The 18,214-nt window shown below is 43.3% G+C and overlaps 2 protein-coding genes and 1 pseudogene across 2 annotated transcripts; 2 read left to right on the forward strand and 1 right to left on the reverse strand.

Moving 5' to 3' along the window:
- LOC119333635 (pentatricopeptide repeat-containing protein At1g73710-like) lies at positions 1 to 5,241 on the forward strand (the record flags this gene model as incomplete). Its single annotated transcript, XM_037606472.1, has 2 exons — positions 1 to 3,250; positions 4,347 to 5,241. A coding segment is annotated over one exon (2,577 nt), but the record flags the coding sequence as incomplete, so codon positions are not given.
- A 630-nt stretch (positions 5,242 to 5,871) lies between these two features.
- LOC119328773 (translocon-associated protein subunit alpha-like) lies at positions 5,872 to 9,421 on the forward strand. Its single transcript, XM_037601748.1, has 8 exons — positions 5,872 to 6,032; positions 6,775 to 6,936; positions 7,275 to 7,325; positions 7,700 to 7,788; positions 8,253 to 8,330; positions 8,456 to 8,659; positions 8,958 to 9,029; positions 9,120 to 9,421. The coding sequence occupies exons 1-8, from the start codon at positions 5,963 to 5,965 to the stop codon at positions 9,159 to 9,161; spliced, it is 768 nt and encodes a 255-aa protein (XP_037457645.1). The 5' UTR covers positions 5,872 to 5,962; the 3' UTR covers positions 9,162 to 9,421.
- An 896-nt stretch (positions 9,422 to 10,317) lies between these two features.
- On the reverse strand, positions 10,318 to 15,166 carry LOC119328984 (annotated as a pseudogene).
- Positions 15,167 to 18,214: the final 3,048 nt, after the last annotated feature.

An 18,214-nucleotide genomic window follows, 5' to 3' on the forward strand; every position in this document is an offset into this window, starting at 1 on the left:
ACCTCCACCGTCTCCAGGAACCCCACCGCCGCCACCCTCTACCCGTCCGAGGACTCCCTCTCCGCCATGTCTCCGCACGAGCAGACCGCCCTTCTCTCGCGGCAGCGTCACTGGCGCCGCGCCCACGACCTGTTCGACCGCGTGCGCGCGCTCCCAGGCTACGCGCCCAACCCTGTCCACTACAGCGTGCTCCTCCGCCACCTTGCCCGCGCGCGCCGGTGGTCCGAGCTCCGCCGCGTCTGGCTCATGATGTCCCGGGACGACGCCATCCGGCCCTCCAATCCAGCCTACGCCGCCCTCGCCGATGCCCTCGCGAAGGCCGGTTCGGCACAGGAATCCCTCCTGCTTCTCCTGCACATGCGCGCACAGGGTGTTGCCCCCGACGAGATATCCATGAACACCTTCGTCCGTATCCTCAAGAACAGTGGCCGCTACACGGACGCACTCGTCCTTTTCAATAACTGGTGCATTGGCAGGTTCGATGTTGAATTTCTTCATCTTGGATACAGAGCGGTTGATTTGCACGGACCAATGCAATTCTTGATAGACGACGTGTTTCATGGTAAACTTGATTCTGCTGGTGCATTGGGCATTCAGAAAGTTCCTAGGAAGCCAAAGCTTGTGGAAACCTATAACACGATGATTGATCTTTATGGAAAGGCCGGGAGGCACAAGGATGCGATGGACATGTTTGTGGACATGCTGGCTTATCAGGTTATGCCAGACGTATGTACGTTCAATACAATGATCTACGGATTTGGGTCACGTGGCAGCGTCAAGGAGGCAGAGGCGCTGCTAGCTAACATGGTCGTCAGGGGGGTCACTCCAGATATTAGGACATATAATGTGATGATGACGCTGTTTGCGTCAATGGGGGATGCGGAGGGAGTTTTGAAGTACTACCATCAAATTGGGAGGATCGGGTTATGTGCTGATGCTGTGAGCTATAGGATTGTGCTACAGGTGCTATGTGAGAGGAAGTTGGTGCGTGAAGCAGAAGATGTGATAGAAGGAATTATCAAGTCTGGCACTAGCATCCATGAACAGTCCATACCAGTTGTCATGAAGATGTATATTGATCAGGGATTGCTTGATAAGGCAAATGCATTCTTTGAAATGCATTGCAGAGGCAAGGAGGTCTCATCCAAGAATTTTGCTGCCATCATGGATGCGTATGCAGATAGGTATCTTTGGGAAGAAGCCGAGCATATTTTCCACTGTGATAGAGGGATTGGGGGCAAGAGGGAGATAGTGGAATATAATGTGATGGTCAAGGCTTATGGTTTGGCAGGAAAATATGATAGAGTCATTTCTCTACTTGAGAACATGAAGGGCTCTGGCATCTCACCAGATGAGTGCACTTACAATTCCTTAATTCAGATGTTTTCTGCCGGTGGATTTCCACACAGAGCTAAGAAGCTCTTGCATAAAATGAAGGACACAGGATTTAAACCGGTGTGTGAGACATACTCTGCTGTTATGAGAGCTTATTCTCGCAATTCCTTGGCATCTGAAGCTATAGATCTGTACAGTGAAATGAAGGCCTCAGGTGTCGAACCAAATGTGGTTGTTTATGGTTTGCTGATTAATATGTTTGCGGAGACAGGACAAGTGGAGAAGGCACTGGATTATAGCAACTTGATGGAAGAATCTGGAATCACTCCAAACCATATTGTCTTAACTTCGGTTATCAAGGCCTACAACAAGATCAATTGCTGGAAGGAAGCGCAGGATTTGTATACAAGGATGAGGAACATGGATGGTGGCCCTGATATCATTGCCTCGAATACCATGCTAAACCTGTATGCAAAACTTGGGATGGTCATTGAGGCTAAGGCAATCTTTGACAATTTGAGGAGAAATAATCAGGAAGATGATGTTTCATACATTATCATGATGTTTCTCTACAAGAACATGGGCTTGCTTAACGAGTCCATTAAGATTGCTCATGAATTAGATAATTCAGGCTTACTATCTGACTGTGCTGCATATAATGCTGTTATGGCATGTTATGTGGCCAAGGGCAACTTGAGAGAATGTGCAGAGCTGGTGCAAAAAATGGTGGAAGATAACATCTTTCCAGATGCGTCAACCTTTCAGATGATATTTTCTGTGGTGAATAAAATTAATATTTCATCAGAGGAAGTTTTGCAGTTAGAATCAGCATACAGTGATGGCAGGAGTTCTGCCAAGCATGCTATACTTGCATTCTTGTTTTCCATGGCCGGCATGCATGCTGCTGCATTAAATGTCTGTGAGCAACTTTCAAAGCCTGAGTTGACAATTGATCCATGTGCATACAATGTTGCCTTCAAGGTGTATGCTTCCTGTGGAGAGGTGGATAAAGCTTTCAGTTTGTTCATGCGGATGCATGCTTTAGGGCTAAAACCGGACACTGTTACTTGCATCGATTTGTCAACTTGTTATGGGATATCTGGAATGTCAGAAGGCATGAGAAGGATAAGTGGTCTTCTTGCATACAGAAACAGCGAGTTTAGTAAGTCTTTACATAAAGCACTGGTTTCCTATAGAGAAACTGGAAGCAATGATTTTGCTGCTCAGTTAGTCAACAAATGAGATGTTAAGATAGTTCACCTCGTGTGACCTGGTAAGCTCACAAGGTGATGATGACTTAGTTGTGGACTTCCCAGGTCTAACTTTGTTGTGGTAATGTAATTGATTATTGGAGGTGACACATATTTGCTTCAAGATAAAAAAAGAAGGGGATCAGAAATATTAATGAGATTGATGATTGGAGTTAAGGGGCTGGACACGCCCATGGCTGATGGCTCCATGCTAAGTGTGGACAACTGCCACATGGAAACTGCAGTTCTGTGGATGAAGTCATTCTCAAGTTCATCCGTGTGGTGACTGACGTCATAGAGTCTCTTGTGAAGAGAGTGATTGTGGTTGAGTCTGAAACTGCTATCGAGAAAGGAATGTGAGGATTAGGTTGGAAGAGATCAGGAGGAAGACCACACAGGTTGAGTCCATGTCGGTGACAGTCGAGGAGATGGAGAAATTTGCAGTGGGTACAAATGGTATGCTGGATGAAATCTCATAGGGTTGAAGATATGGTGCTGGAGACCACATGACAGAGGCAGCGCACTGCTGAAAATGAGCAGGAGCTTAATCGTGTGAAGAATGACTTTGACTCGCCCAGAACTTATGCCAGCACACTCGTTAATGTCAGAGAAAATCTTCTTCCGTCGGAGAAGCAATTTGAGACAATGGAGAAGATTTTTGACAGGTACTTTCACAAGTCTCATGTTGTTTCTAGTAATTACATCCTGTCTCATGTTGTTTCTAGTATTGTGATAGGTTCATTTTCCTTGCAAAACCCTTATAAGAAAATGGCAGATGAAGGAAGAGTAGAAATAGTTCATTTCAACCTCCCAATTTTGAACAAAGCAGCAGCACTAACCATTCATTCCATAAATTCTGGCATGCATGTTATGATGTGCTTCTATTGTCTTATGATACTTTGACGCATCAGTTTGGTAGACTGGTAATTACCATGATTACCATCTTAACAATATATTCAATCAGCTATGCATCGAACTAGTTTGTAACACGGTCAGCATTAGTATCTTTGAGATGCAAAACAAAAATAGTCTTAGTATATGATGCTAATGTTCTTCTGGGTTTCATCTCCATAAGAGTGGCTGAGTTTTGACGTTGGCTCGCCAAGACTATGACAACCCTCCTCCTTTACCCGGGCTTGGGACCGGCTATGTTGAGACAACATAGGCAGAGTTACCATGAGTTGGTTTCGAGAACTTATGGGTTTCAGCTCTAGCCTATCCCCAACTTGTTTGGGACTAAAGGCTTTGTTGTTGTTGTTGTATATATGATGCTAATGCTGTGTTAGTACTATATATTTAATTTTCTGTTGGCAATTCCAATTTATTTTTTACTAAATGGGCCCTATCTTTTCTATGGACTTTAGGGCACACAACCATATGGTCTGTTATAATTAGCACTTAAATGTCATGCCTAGATTTCTCTCAGTATCACATTTGTTAGCAGTTTCTTCACCCACTTCATTGTCTGTGAGGGATCTGGGTAGAGGTTTGTATGTGCTTTTTTAGAGTTACGTTGGCTATATATATTGCAACCATCGGTTAAAATAGTTAATACTGTTCTATCACTTGACATCTGAGGGAGGCTGTTGCCATATAAAATGTTTCAAGTAGATTCAAATTCAATGCACCGCTCTCCTAAATGCAGCAGTTTTATGCTTCGATCGTGTCCCAACTGTTTTTTGATATTTATTGGTCAACAAGATGCAGATAGACTTGGGTAAGTCTAGAAGTCTGATTTTCTGCTGGTCTGCCTTTGCACAGAAAGAAGCGGAGGTCCAGAAGGACTAACCAGCTCGAGACTGAGAAAGCACAGAAAGAAGTCGAGGTCCAGAAGGCGATGGAGGAAAACTTGAGGCTACGTGCTATGGTCGACAAGAAGGACGTCCACTCGTTCAGCTCCAGGTGATGAGCGAGCAGTGCATGTTCATGGATTTGAACCATCCAAACTGGTGGAAGACAGACACACCAGATAAGAAACCTGCACTTGTCCAACTGATGTCACTTACAGTTATATTGCCGCCGCAGCGGAAAATACATATATCCCTGGATGTCCCGAATAACAGATGGTGATGCAATGTTTTGGGGTCTGTGATTCGTGTCGCGAAACTAAATCGTGAAGTGTTGTTATCTTAGACGTGGTGTGTCGTAATCGCAACCCTGACAAGGCAGTTGTTGTATCTTGAGCGAGTGCAAAGGCTGGACGCATTTGTCCGGTTGGTTTCTTAAGTCCATAAGAGACGACGCAGCACTTTGGGGATGCTTTGTTTGAACTTTGCTGTTCCGTTATCTGTGATAGTGAAACCCGTAGAAATGTATTCCCTCCGTTCCATAATATAAGACGTAAGTCTATTATGGGACGGAGGGAGTATGATCGTAGCTCCATTCATCCTTCCGACCTGAACGGTATAATTCAGCTGCTGTTTTTACTGTTGGTGCTGTTAAAAATAACCGAAATGTTTTGCATATATAGATAGATTGGTGCATGTTCGCTTCAACTCTCTTGAGCTCGTCTTTCCGTAGCTGTGCCTCCACGCAATGTTTCACCACTTGGGTTGGAGTTAAGGTTGAATCCAGCATTCCTTTGTGCTTTAAGATTGGTGTGGCCCTCGAGGTGTGATGCACAGATGACATCCATATATGACAAAACATTTGAGCTGTTTTCACACTTTTTGTTATAAATTTTATTAGCTTAATGTTGATAATGTAGAAATTGTTTGCTACTCCCTCCGTTTCAAAATAGATGACTCAATTTTATACTAAAGTTAGTTTAGTACAAAATTGAGTCATCTATTTTGGAACGGAGGGAGTATACATCATTAACAATAACAAATGTTTTTGTACTCATCTGTTTCATCTATTTAATAGCATTTATGCTACTAAATTAGTGCCATTAAATTCATCATTAAATATATTTCACATCATATACAATTATTATAATAATTGAATTTTGTAGTATTTTTATAAATTTAGCCAAACATAATAGCATTTGGGTTAGAACAAAGTTAATATACAGAGCAATAAAAAGGAAGGGAGTATTTGCATAGGAAAAAATGTGTACGATGGACCTAGCGGGCCCCACCTGCCAGAGGGTCCACAGCGCGGATCACGACCCCCCTGACACCGAATTGAATGTGCCAAACCAAAGCAACAAACCCGAGGAAAAAAGAAATGGAAAATCCAACGCGGCAAGGTATGACGCCACCGGCTGCCATGTCACTACAGGCCGTGGACCTCGTGGCGTGGGCAGCAACTCCCTCTCTCTGCTCCTCCTACTAGTAGATACACCACGTCCACCCCCCCGGAAAAACCCACGCGACCGAGACCAGCAGCAGCACCACCTCCTCCCTCCATCCTGATCCGATCTGACTGAGCCGGCCATGGCGGTTAGGGTTTGGCTCTCCGCCATCCTCCTCGCCTTCCTCCTCGCCGCCTCCCCCTTCGCCCAAGGTAACCGCGCGTCCCCGTTCGTTCCCCTCTCGGTCTCCGCCGCCCAGATCCGCTCCTCTGTCTGGTACTCTCGGGAATTCCGCGGCGGGGCGGCGCTAGATCCGCCGGCTGCGCGCCGATCTGGAGCTAACGTTGGAGCCGATCGGGCTCTGATGGGGTTGGGGATGCGCCGGAGCTGGCTGGTATTTGGAGCGGGCGGGCGGGCTAGATCGGTCCGCTCGCCGGGGTGTAGCGCGCGGCGTAGGTGCGGTGCGGCGGAGTGAGCTCTTGGGTGCGGCCGGCTGAGACTCGAGACCAGTTTGGTTGGTGCGGGGTTTGGGGCGAAATTTGAACGAGGACGCTATTTTGAGCGCGCATGTGTGCTATGCTCTATCTGTGGTTGCATGCTGCGGCAGTGAATCTTCGTGGGAATTTAGTAGCATTTTCTGAAATGTTCCGTGTTCTCTATACTGTATGGTTAGCAATTCAGCGGTAGATTGATATGATGGTTTCTCGGTTCTAATTTTTACCATAGTGAAATGTCGTAGCTATGTTGGCGGCCGTTGTTGACGGACAAATTAATTGGTCCCAGCAAGCAGTTTGAATTTGCAATTTATTTTACTCTTTTTTGAATAGGAGATCGAACTTAGTAGCTTGAGTGCTCTCACGTGGTGTTCTGTTTTTACCAAGCATGGATGCTCCCAAGTCATTTTCCTTTCATGTTTCATCTAGACTGATTGATATGTTAATTCTGTTCCTACAGTTGCTAGAGCTCAGTCTGAGGAAGATGCTGCTATGCTAGAAGTTGTTGATGGGGCTGATCTAGGATATGTGGGTGATGATACTCCGGTTTCCAGTGAAGAGCCTTTAAGCCCTGCTCCTGGTGTGGAGACTGTTTGCGTCTTCCCCAAAAACGCTGGGAAAAGTAAGTTCTATTGTGCAATTTTGTGAAGCCTCTTCTTTCATGATCAGTCATAAGAATTATATCACCATCTCTAAGCAACTGGAATTATGTGTCTTGATATTAAATATGATATGACCATGTATGTTTGCCACTCATTTTACTTTCAGAAGATCATAAACTTGTTACTTTTATTGAGCTGAAAAGATTCCATGAATATAAGTAGAGTTTGGTATGTATTTACTATTTACATACTAAAATATGAATTACTTCTAGAGCAACCATTTATGTTGAAAATTTGTATCCCATCTTTCTTGAGTTCAGTAATCAATAATATGTCCCATCTTTTTATTTGGTTGCAGTTGTACCAGCAGGTGAAGAAACTGAGCTTTTGGTTGGCCTGCAAAATGAGGGTAACTAATGCTGTTTTCTCCAACTTACGGTTATTTTCTCTAGCACCTACATTCACTACTAGGCTTGGATTGTGGTGTGCTTGGGACTACTCAGTGGAAGTTCTCTTTCTTTTATGCACATGTGTGCTGCCAGTTGTTTTTTGCTTTATGTCAACTTACTGCAAATTCATCTACATTTGGTTGGTATGCAATGTATGAGATTGTTTGAGTAGTTCAGTACTTCAGTTCTCTGTCATTCTTGCTTGTATGTTTCTACAAAGCCACTCTTACGTAAACTGCATATTTTTGATAGAAACACAATTTTCTGCACTGAATATTTCATTTCCATGCTAGTTCCTGTTGACCGGGCTCACACTTGTATATTGTGTTTACAGGTGAATCAACTTTGAATGTTGTTGCTGTCCATTCAACCCTGCATCTTCCTTATGATCACAAAATGTATGGACAAAACCTTACAGTTCAGGTGAGGAAACATATGATTTTGTTGCTTGCTGAGTTATGTTCTATGCTAGCTGAAGTAACTGAAACTCTCATTTGTCAATTATGGACCATCTTAACTGTCCTACTCAGTCATCATTTACTTAATTCTGATTGCTCGAGAACTTGTTTTTACCTTCAGAAGTCTGAGAAATAATTATAGCCCTGGATTGGATGGGTGTGACCCCTAGTGGAGTAGGTGTAGGGTGTGTGAAGTGGAAGGAGCTACTGGTCAACATGTGGGCAAGGTGCAGGGTAGCAAGGGTTCTAGAAATGTTTGAATCCTACTATGATTTGGCAATCTCATTTCTGAAACTATTAACATGGCATTAGTTGAGTGAGTGGACATAAAGTGATCGCCATGTGTTTATACTTTACTGAGCCAAGCATGTTTTTAAACAGTCAGACCAATTCTACAATGTTGAAGATTTCATGTCTTCTTTCTTGCAGAGTTTCTACAACGCGTCAGTTCCTGTCTCTGTGCAAGCAACCTTTCCCTATACATTTGCCGTGAGCAAATTCTTGCAGGTTTCAATTCTCAAGCTTACTATTTTCTTTACCTTTGGAACAACTAAAGACTGAAGATGCCTCTCATAAAAAGAGAAGATGCTCATTTCTTACTTCTGGAAGGTCTGATGCTTGTCCCCTTGCAGCCTGGAGCATATGATCTTGTTGGTTACATTGTGTACGAGATTGATCAGCACCCTTACCAGAACGTATTCTACAATGGCACCATTGAGGTTGTTGAGGTCGGAGGGTTACTGAGTGTTGAATCTGTGTTCCTTATTACCCTTGGAATTGCACTTCTTGGTCTCCTAGGATTGTGGGCTTATGGTCAAGTGCAACAGCTCTCGAAGGTAATCCTCTATTTGACAGTGATATGCTATGCTGAACTCTTGAGATTGTTCATTTGCATTCCCCCGCTATGTTTCTGTAGTGCCATTAGGTTTTTTTTTTCATTTTCTTCTGGAAATATGAGATATCCATTGTGGAATCATCTGAACAGCTAATCCAGGCTACTTCCTGGTGACTGTTTAGGAGTCCCTAAGACCCTGTAGCTGATATAGCAGGATCGCATGCTTTGAGATGCATAATTGTTATTTAGCACTCATCTCAGTGTTGTGTATTTATTCTATACTTGTTTATGTGATGTAGAAAACAAAGAAAGGCCCCAAGGTGGAACTCGGAACTGGAACAACTGACGCCAACATGGACGAGTGGCTGGAGGTATCATTCGACCTCCACCAATATATCTTTATTCAGCTGAGTCTGGTGCCGAAGCTTATTGATATGACACCATTCTGTTCTGCCTTGCAGGGTACCGCGTTTGCAAAGGACAAGGCCAAGAAAAACAAATAGATTCGAGGTTGATGGGCCTAGCTAGACATTTCAGGATCTAGAATGAGACAAATCGAGGGTAGCCCTTCACAAGTAACCTGGATAGATGAGAGAGCAGAGGTGTTTGAACTAGTCTCGTGGCTGCACATCTTGTTGACACCATTTTCGACCTTGCTGTGTACTTTACAGATAGTTTTCCTTGAAACACAATTTTGTTGAAGGTATATGTTATCTATGGGATTTCTGATCTTTGATCCTAGAGCTGCGTGGTTTGGCATACACTTATGGCATTAGCCAAAGTATGTTTGGAGGTCAGCATACTTGTTTTTTCTTTGTTCATCTTCTCATTCTTATAGAACGGTATTGGCCAGCCGGTGTAGATATCTTCATACTCGAACTTTAAAGCCTGTCCTTGTTTAATGAATTTTTAAACCCTCGGCAAGTCTTTAGCAAACTAGTACTATACAGCGTTTATTTTGAACTTTGATTCAATGCAATCTCTTCAATGCCTGGCCACGGCTCTCAGAGTACAGGCAAGACCTCTCACAGAGGGAGTATCCCAAGTTCCCAACTTACCTTGCAGAGGTCAAAAAAAGAAACAAGGGGAGTTGTATCTCCCTCGATGATTCTGCAAGCCGTGGCAGGAGCCAATCGGAAACTTCCGTTCCTGCCTCGCCGCCTGTACCATCTTGCTGCAGCTCGGTAACCCTCTATTGGAGATGAACCCTTTCTCGGAGATGATTTATATGGAAACTGCTGGAGATGCTCTTAGGTGGAAACATGGTTGTTCGTCTGACGGAGCATTTTCCAAAATAAGAAGACCACATAGAAAACTCTGAATCCAAGGAACAGAGAAGCATGAAGTATGAATGCTAGCTAGCTTGACATCGCCTGCTAGCATCGTTAGAATAGGATCCAGTGTTGGGAACAAATTGACGGTTGCTTGCTTCTATAAGCTATTCAGATGTTTGTTACCGCTTGCAAACTAAATCCGAAAGATATCCGTGGAAAAAGTTGATATGAAATTGAAGCAGAATCATACCAAGCTATCCAGTTGGTGCACTAGCAGGAAACCCGCTGGAGATGCTCGAATTTGAAACATCCCCTACGGGGCAAAAACCTGCTAGCAGTGGATAACACTTCAAGATAACTACTTATTACAAACAAAGCATGACACAAATCACACCAAAGGAGGTAACCAGCACTACGCTTCCATGAGCAGCAATGGACCGCCATCACCTGGCTTCGCATGACCATCGGCACGACCCTTTGAACTTCAAAGTTCGAAGGTTCAAACGTACTGCACCAGTTTGTGATGCCAAATCCCAAATTGCACGCCTCAGTAATAGTTGTAGCTTGGAATGAATCGCCGGCGCTATGGAAAGGGACATTACCACTGAGTAAAAAAAAAGACAAGATGTTTGAAGGATCAGTAGTCAATCGGGTGAGCTGGTATAGCTAAATGGTAGTACTACAGAAATACTAGCAGCATCGTTCAATCCACGACATATTTGTGATAATTGTGTCACATTTCAAAGCAAGTAGGTAATTAGTTAGAGAATTAGTTAGTGAGGACGTACTCCTTCTATAGAAAAATATAAGACATTTTAAATCACTATTTTAATGATCTTTTATATTTATTTACAGAAGGAGTAGCAGGTAGCTATACATGCTTCAAGAATTAGATCAGCAGTAGTACTAGATCGAGTTATTTACTCCCTCCGGTCCTTTTTAGTTTGCATATTAGATTTGTCTGAAGTCAAGCCTCGTAAAGTTTGACCAACTTTATAGAAAAAAATACCAACATTCACAATGTGAAATCAATACTAATAGATGCGTCATGACTTAAAGTTTCATGTTGTATAACTTTATCATGGTAGATGTTGATATTTTTTTTATATAAATATGATCAAACTTTGTAAAGTTTGACTTCAGACAATTTTTATATACAGAGTAAAAAGGACCGGAGGCAGTACCTTATTCAAGTTGAGTGTGGGGTTGTTGGGATTCATCTGGACCGCTTTACGGAATGCAGCCTCCCTGGCCTCCATCTCCTCCGGCTGAGCCTGGTAACATTCCAGATCGATAATTACCTGCTGAAGCGAACAGAGGTTCTCCAAGCCCAAGTCAAAATAGCCAGACTGATGCATGGTATCCCGCGCTCCGATATGCAGCTCCAGGATCCGGAGCTTCGGCATGGCTCCAGATGCAAAAACCACCTCCGCATTGTGAGCATATCTCAACTCTGTTAGACACCTGAATGGGTAGCTAACAGCATCGATGACGGGCCATCCTTGTCTCTGCCGACGTGTGGCTCCGAACACACTCATGTCGAGATGACGGAGGGATGGTATGCAACCTAGGACATGAAGGTCTTCCTCCCCCAGTGTGTACAAGGAGATCACAAGGTGCGACAGAGAGGAGAGCGAGGACATCCATCTTGGCACTGAAGAGGCCATATTATCCTCTGCTATGACGCGCTGAAGCTGTTGAGGCCCCGACAACAATAAAGTTCCACATCCAGACTCCGGGCAATATCGCAACCACTCAATTTCAAGGTTTGGAGGTTGATGAGCTTGGACAGACACTGGCGGAAGGGCTCCTCAAAACTCTTGTCCCATTAAATGACTTTCATATCAAGGCACCTCAACTCGGCCAGCCCGGACAGATCAAGCAGGACAGATGGGGACATGACAATCACCGACTTCAACTCTTGTAGAGGTTTCAGATTCTCGGATCCATATGGTACTCTTATCCAAGTATTAACACGCAGATAGACCAGCTGGCACAGTTGTTCAAAAGTTGATGGCAGCTCCTCTATTTCAGTATCACCTATGTCGAGTACCTGCAAAAGCCGGAGATTTGCAATCTCTCTTGGGATCTCTGTGATGTAGGTTCCAAATAGCCACAAGTACCTTAGGTGAAACATATTGCATATAAGCATAAAGTGCCGATCATCCACCTGCTTACAGTTGGTTAAATCCAGTGCACTTAAGAAAAAGCTTGAAAGTGTTGGCAACAGAGAAAATGATTTCCTGAACACCGTAAGTGACCTGACATGGGACATATTCATTGTAGAGAGCACCTTGGCATCCTCTTGCTTGCTGGTATGGAGGGATAGTCGACGGATCTTTCCTGGTACAGACTCATACTGTTGACCACCTAATGTTGTCATAAAATTTTCTTCACGCGACAAACAAGTGATGAGATCAAGAACCATGTCATGTAAACGGCAATAACTTGCCTTCTTTTTTGAGCCAGCCGAAAAAGCAGAATGCAAATCCCATTTACTACTTACTGGCTGGATTAAGCTTTGGTTAATAAGCTCGTCGAAGTATTCCTCTCCTACTTCGTACAAGCTCTTTCCTTGTTCTGGCTGAATAAAACCTTCACCCACCCACTTCCAAATTAAATACTTTCTCTTAAATTTGCAATCCTCTGGATACAAACTTAAAAATAACAAGCAAATCTTGAGATGAGGAGGCAGATAATAGTAACTAACATATAATATCCTTCTCATGTCATTCACATCTGGATTATTTTCCAGCCCGGTGCCCATAGATTGGTAAACCTTGGACCAATGTGCGCTGTCATTTCTTTCCGCCAACAAGCTAGATATTGTAATGATAGCTAATGGTACTCCACCACATTTCATTAAAATTTTCTCTGATACTTCGACCAACTGTTTATGAGAGCATTTTTCTCCTTTTCCAAATATTCTTTGGTGGAATAATATTTTTGAGTCAGCGGTAGAAAGAGGTTTCATTTCATAAACATCACCATCTTCTTTGGCAACACCTAGAATGCGAGTTGCTGTGATTACTCTACTTCCACATTCATTCTCAATCAAAGCACATCTAATATTTTTCCAGACAGATTTATCCCATATGTCGTCAATAACAATGATGTACCTATGGGGAAATACCAGATGATCATATATATTAGTAGATGCATTTTTATATGTTCTAATTATTTGAGTACCATTAAGAAATTTCAATCAAACATATAATTGACAAGGGAACAAACAAGTGTATAATAAGTACTTGGTGATGGTACCACCTATACGAATGAAAAAAGTTGGTTTGGTGGCCTTCATCGGGGAAGAGAAAAATATCAATGTTATGTGGTCTCAGAGTATAAGGTATTAAGTTTGGGTGTGCAGCGGATAGGTGTTGGGCTGACAAGGCACGCAATAAGAGCCTTGCTCCAACTGACTAGTTTAAACCCTTAGTTTCGTTCCCAAAGTGCTATAGATAACTCGTTCTAAATTATAATTTATTCTTTTACATTCTAGTAGTTCATTATTCTACATTTACCCTACCAAACCACTTTTTCCATCTTGATGAATCTAAGACTCACCTGCTAGAATTTCACAAAACATCACAACATATTGGGAACAAATAAAAATGAATGATGTTATATACGTTGGGAAACAAAAAACACATGTCTTCAATTTTTAGCATAGACTTGAGTGACACTCGTCCCTAATATTTAAAAATCACGACAATATTATAACTTATGCATACAAGATTTCTGTTTGAAGGATTTCACATTTTTTTGGGAATATTAATTTCCTAAAATATTTATTAAGCACAAACTAGAAATTCAATCTGTTATGGTATTTCCATATTATAATTCTACAAGGTTTTAGTGTAGAAGGGTCACTTGATTTGGAGTTAAAGGTACGATATTCTAAATGTTTAAGAGGATCAAAGGGGTAGGAAAAGGATGAAGTCAAAAGAAATTAGCTTAGCAATACTCATAGAACAATATAATACAATTGGATAATCAATACTAATGGTTTAGCAAAAAAGAAGTACGTATTTATATAATTACATAGTCATAGTTTTTGTCACAGGTAACCAATGTATATGCTATTAGCACATACAAAGTTTCAAAACAGTAGTTATTAGGCTCACATCGGTTAGCACCTCTCTACAAATAATATTGCGTCTGTATACAAGTCAATGATAGGAACCATATGTAGAATCACGACTACATATATGACATTAGTCTTAATTACCTATACTACCTACTGTATTTGATTTCTTTAAATCCAGCCTTACTAGGGAACATGTCCACGAGTAGTTGTAAGACAATACTGGCTTACACTTTAACCACAAACATCAATATAAGGAGCTAATAATTAAGAACTCACAGTCAACATATCAAAACCCTAGGAGGATGAAAAACATATACCTCTTGTTCCGAAGGAATTCTCTTATTTCAGCAATGAGTTCTGTTTCTCCCCACATCGATTCATTAATGTTTTGATACCATTTGTTGTCAAGTTGATGGAGTAAGTTCTTGAAGATCTTCTCGATATTAGGAGTAGAAGACACGGAGACAAAAGCTCCACAATCGAACTCCGCTTTAAGCTTCTGAAACGCCGCATTTGCAAGAGTTGTCTTGCCCAACCCTCCAAAGCCAACAATAGAGACCATCTTGAGTTGTTTCGCCGACACCTCATCACCCACTCTCAGCATCTTCACTAGCTCATTGCTCTTCTCTTCGGTGCCAATGAGCTCCGTGGCCTTTCTGTACAAGGCTAACTGGCGAAGGCTATCAGTGGTCATGGAAGCTGGCCTAGCGGGAAGGATGTCGACCTTGCATGCATCACGCCGTCTACCGACCTCCTTGGCACGGCTCTTGATGTCTCTGATATCATTGACTATCTTGTGGCGGATCTTGGCCGTCGTCAACAGGTTGAGTCTCCTGTGGATGAAGCCCATGAAGATGTGAGACTTGTCCAGCCCATCGGTCCACATACGCACCATGAACCTGTCGACGCTGTCCTCGAGATCGCGGGACAGGTCCTGCACTTCCTTGGCCCAGAGCTTAAGTTGGACGTCGGGTGGCTTGTCGATCGGCGCCAGCGATACCTTGACGAGGGCCGCCTGCATGCTCTCCATCTCGACTTTGAGGAACATGATCTCGCCCCTGGCGGCCCTGTGAAGGCCGCGCTCCTCCGTGAGCAGGCTGGCCAGCTTGGGCAGGAGGGTGCCCGTCATGACGAGCTGCGCCATGCTCGGTCGGTGGTTAATTAGCTTGCTGGTGTTTGGAGAAGTAGCAATGGAATGGAAGGCTTGGTTGATGATGGGCAGAGCATGTGCTATTCACCCTGGCATCGACTTCGTTTATAGAGGCTATATATCCTGATAAATCACGAGTGGACATGGTGCCACGCGAGGATGGTATCCACACCATTCATTTTCCGTGATTCATGTTGTATTTACATTGCCAAAACATATATTGGTCGTATTCCATGGATAATAGATGAGTATGGCCCACGGATCTGCACAAGTGCAGTTAAAGCCCCATTGATGACCACACTGATCCCACATTATTGATTAGAGGAGTTCTTTCAGTTATTTGCAGCGTACATTAACCACAACCTGCACCATTGCATGTATTTTCTCCCCATCCCTTGTTCATTCTACAGCTCCTCTCGCACTCATCTTGCTTCTCTTGTTTTTGCTCTTCGTTCAGGGCATGGCTAGCTAGAACTCATACATGGAGATTTAGAGTTTCTTTTCAAAAAAAATGGAGATGTGGAATTGTAGCTACAGTAGTTCATCTCTCTCTCTCAGCTTTGGTAGTTATGTGTCACTCAATGACTGTCTAAGAGCAATCCATATTCCTCACCCTCTCTTTCTCTCAGATCTTCTCTGTCGTGCCAACTTTTTATATCCATCAGCTCCTACAACAACAACATTTTATGTTCATGTCATAGTGTTATTCATGTCTTCATCAATGTCCTACATCGATTCTCCAGCTCCTCCCATGGGAGTTTTTTTACAATGTGGCTGAATCATAGCTCACACGTCAAGTAATCCCGTGTAAATAAATTTGCTCTATACCCAGCCAATCCGATGATAAGATTCAACAATGTCCTTCATACACCCACATGCATGAAGCATATCTAAAATACATGCCCTGCACAAGCCACCCCCATTAACTCGTACTGGCTGCATAAAGACTTGTAAATGCTATGCATGCCATCAAGTACTCAGCAGGGATTAATTCAACACATCTGACAGAGTGCCAAAACCCAACTACCAGACAAAGTGCATACGGATTTAAAGTGTCATGGCCCACTCACTGCTGCGTATTCCAATGTATTATTGAGTAGTTGTGATCGTATTGGAAAATGTCCTATATTAATTAGTAATCTCAAAGCACAAGCGGGCGGCCGAGATTTCAGCATCGCGTGGCACCATGTCCCAAAAATCCGTATCGTCTTTTTCTTCCTTGCTTTTTTTTTTTTGCATTGGTGACCAAGTGGGCATAGCTAATTACGTTACCTACGTACCACTCGCCACCTAACGCTCGTCGTGGTACTATCAAGTGGAGTAGGTCGAAACCTCCCCGATACATCGTGTTATTCCGCACCTAAATTCAATAGGCTAGCTATTTGCAAAAAAATAAAAAAAAAACAGTAGGCTAGCTTTACTAGTAGAACGTACTCGCCACTAGTAGCACTAATCTTTTTTTTTGAGGCAACTAGTAGCACTAATCAAATCGAAACCTCGCCCCGGACGATCATGTTGTTGACCGCCCTTGAGAAGCAACTCACCAGCCCGCTAGATTGGTGGTACGTACCCGTGGGCAGTGCTGCTGGCGCATATCTAGACTAGAATAAGCTAGAATAAACTGTCCTCTATCTAGCTTATTTTAGGAGGCCAAGCAAGATTATTTTTTAGAAGCCTACTAGTTAAGACTTGAGTAGTAGACTTCTAAAAATATAATTTCGGTTGGGCTTGTAAAACAAGCTGGGTAGGAAGGCAACTTATTTTAGAAGTCCAAAAAAGCCATACAAAAAACTGATCCTAAATCCAAAGAGTTTCGAGAGCGCTGAGACCACTTGTCAGAAACAACGCACGATCGAGAGAAAGCCGTCCGCCTCGTTCCGATCCTATAAGCTGGAGAAAAACAATAGTACTCGGCACGTTCGGACGGTATGGCGAAGGGAAAATGATATGCTTGCAGACGAAGGTATGACCTGCAGAAGAACCATCCTGTTCAGGGATAAGAGCAACTCTAGGTCTCCAGCACACTTACCAGAAGTGACCGATCTCCATAATAATACCTCTCGTTCGACTATTTTGGCCGAAAAGGCTAGTCTGGCATTACGCTTGAACGTCATAATTCTTGAGGTCATTTTGAACTGAGCGGACGAGCCTTTGTATTTGGAGGCTACGGGGATATCTAGATCGCACTCTATCCCAAAAATGGTTTGGTAGGACGACATTGCCCCCTCCCGCGCCCGCATCGGCGCCTAAGCTGATTTGCCGTAGCGCCGCCTCTGACCGCTTACGGCCGTCCACGGTCCACGCCGACAATTCCATGGACTGCACCTCGACCCCCATGTCCCATTTTGTTGGTTTGGAGGCAGATCCCGTGACTTCAACACCCGTTGCTCCTTTGCAGGTCCTGACGGCACCCCGCCATTGTCCAGGCGAACACATTGTTCACGCCGCCGAGAGTGACTCAACCGCATAGGTGACAAACCCTATGCCGTCACCATACGCATCGGCCTCCCTTCGCAGGGAAAAAAACTGAGGAAGAAGACGGGGCCAGGCCCTGCTCGTGCCCCTTCTTCCTTGGTCCCGGTGGCGGGTGAAACTTGGGCAATTTCTCAGTTTAATCACGGGAGGAGAAATGTTGAGGATGTAAAAAAAACTCCTTTGTCTTCTATTTGCAATGGCTCGATTGAATGCAAAAATGTTTACACATGTGCAATGTTTGTGTTTAGCGATGATTTTGTGAATTTGGGGAGATCAGTGAACAACGACAAATCATTTCACCATAGTATGATGGGTGATTCCATCGGGACTAATGATTTCGATCTAGATGGTGCATCATGGTCACATTTTGAACAATTGGATGCGAACGACAAAGATATGGAATCAATCAATTCCAACACTCCAGTTAATCGAGGAAGAAAGCATTTCATCAAACTACACCGCAGAAGATGATGTTGCTCTTGTAAGGGGATGGCAAGACATCACTCTTGATGTAGGCACATGTAAAGATCAAACAAATGCAAAGGATTGAAAGTGTATCGAGAAAAA

The sequence above is a fragment of the Triticum dicoccoides genome, chromosome 7A, assembly GCF_002162155.2.
Source record: "Triticum dicoccoides isolate Atlit2015 ecotype Zavitan chromosome 7A, WEW_v2.0, whole genome shotgun sequence".
NCBI classification, from domain to species: domain Eukaryota; kingdom Viridiplantae; phylum Streptophyta; class Magnoliopsida; order Poales; family Poaceae; genus Triticum; species Triticum dicoccoides.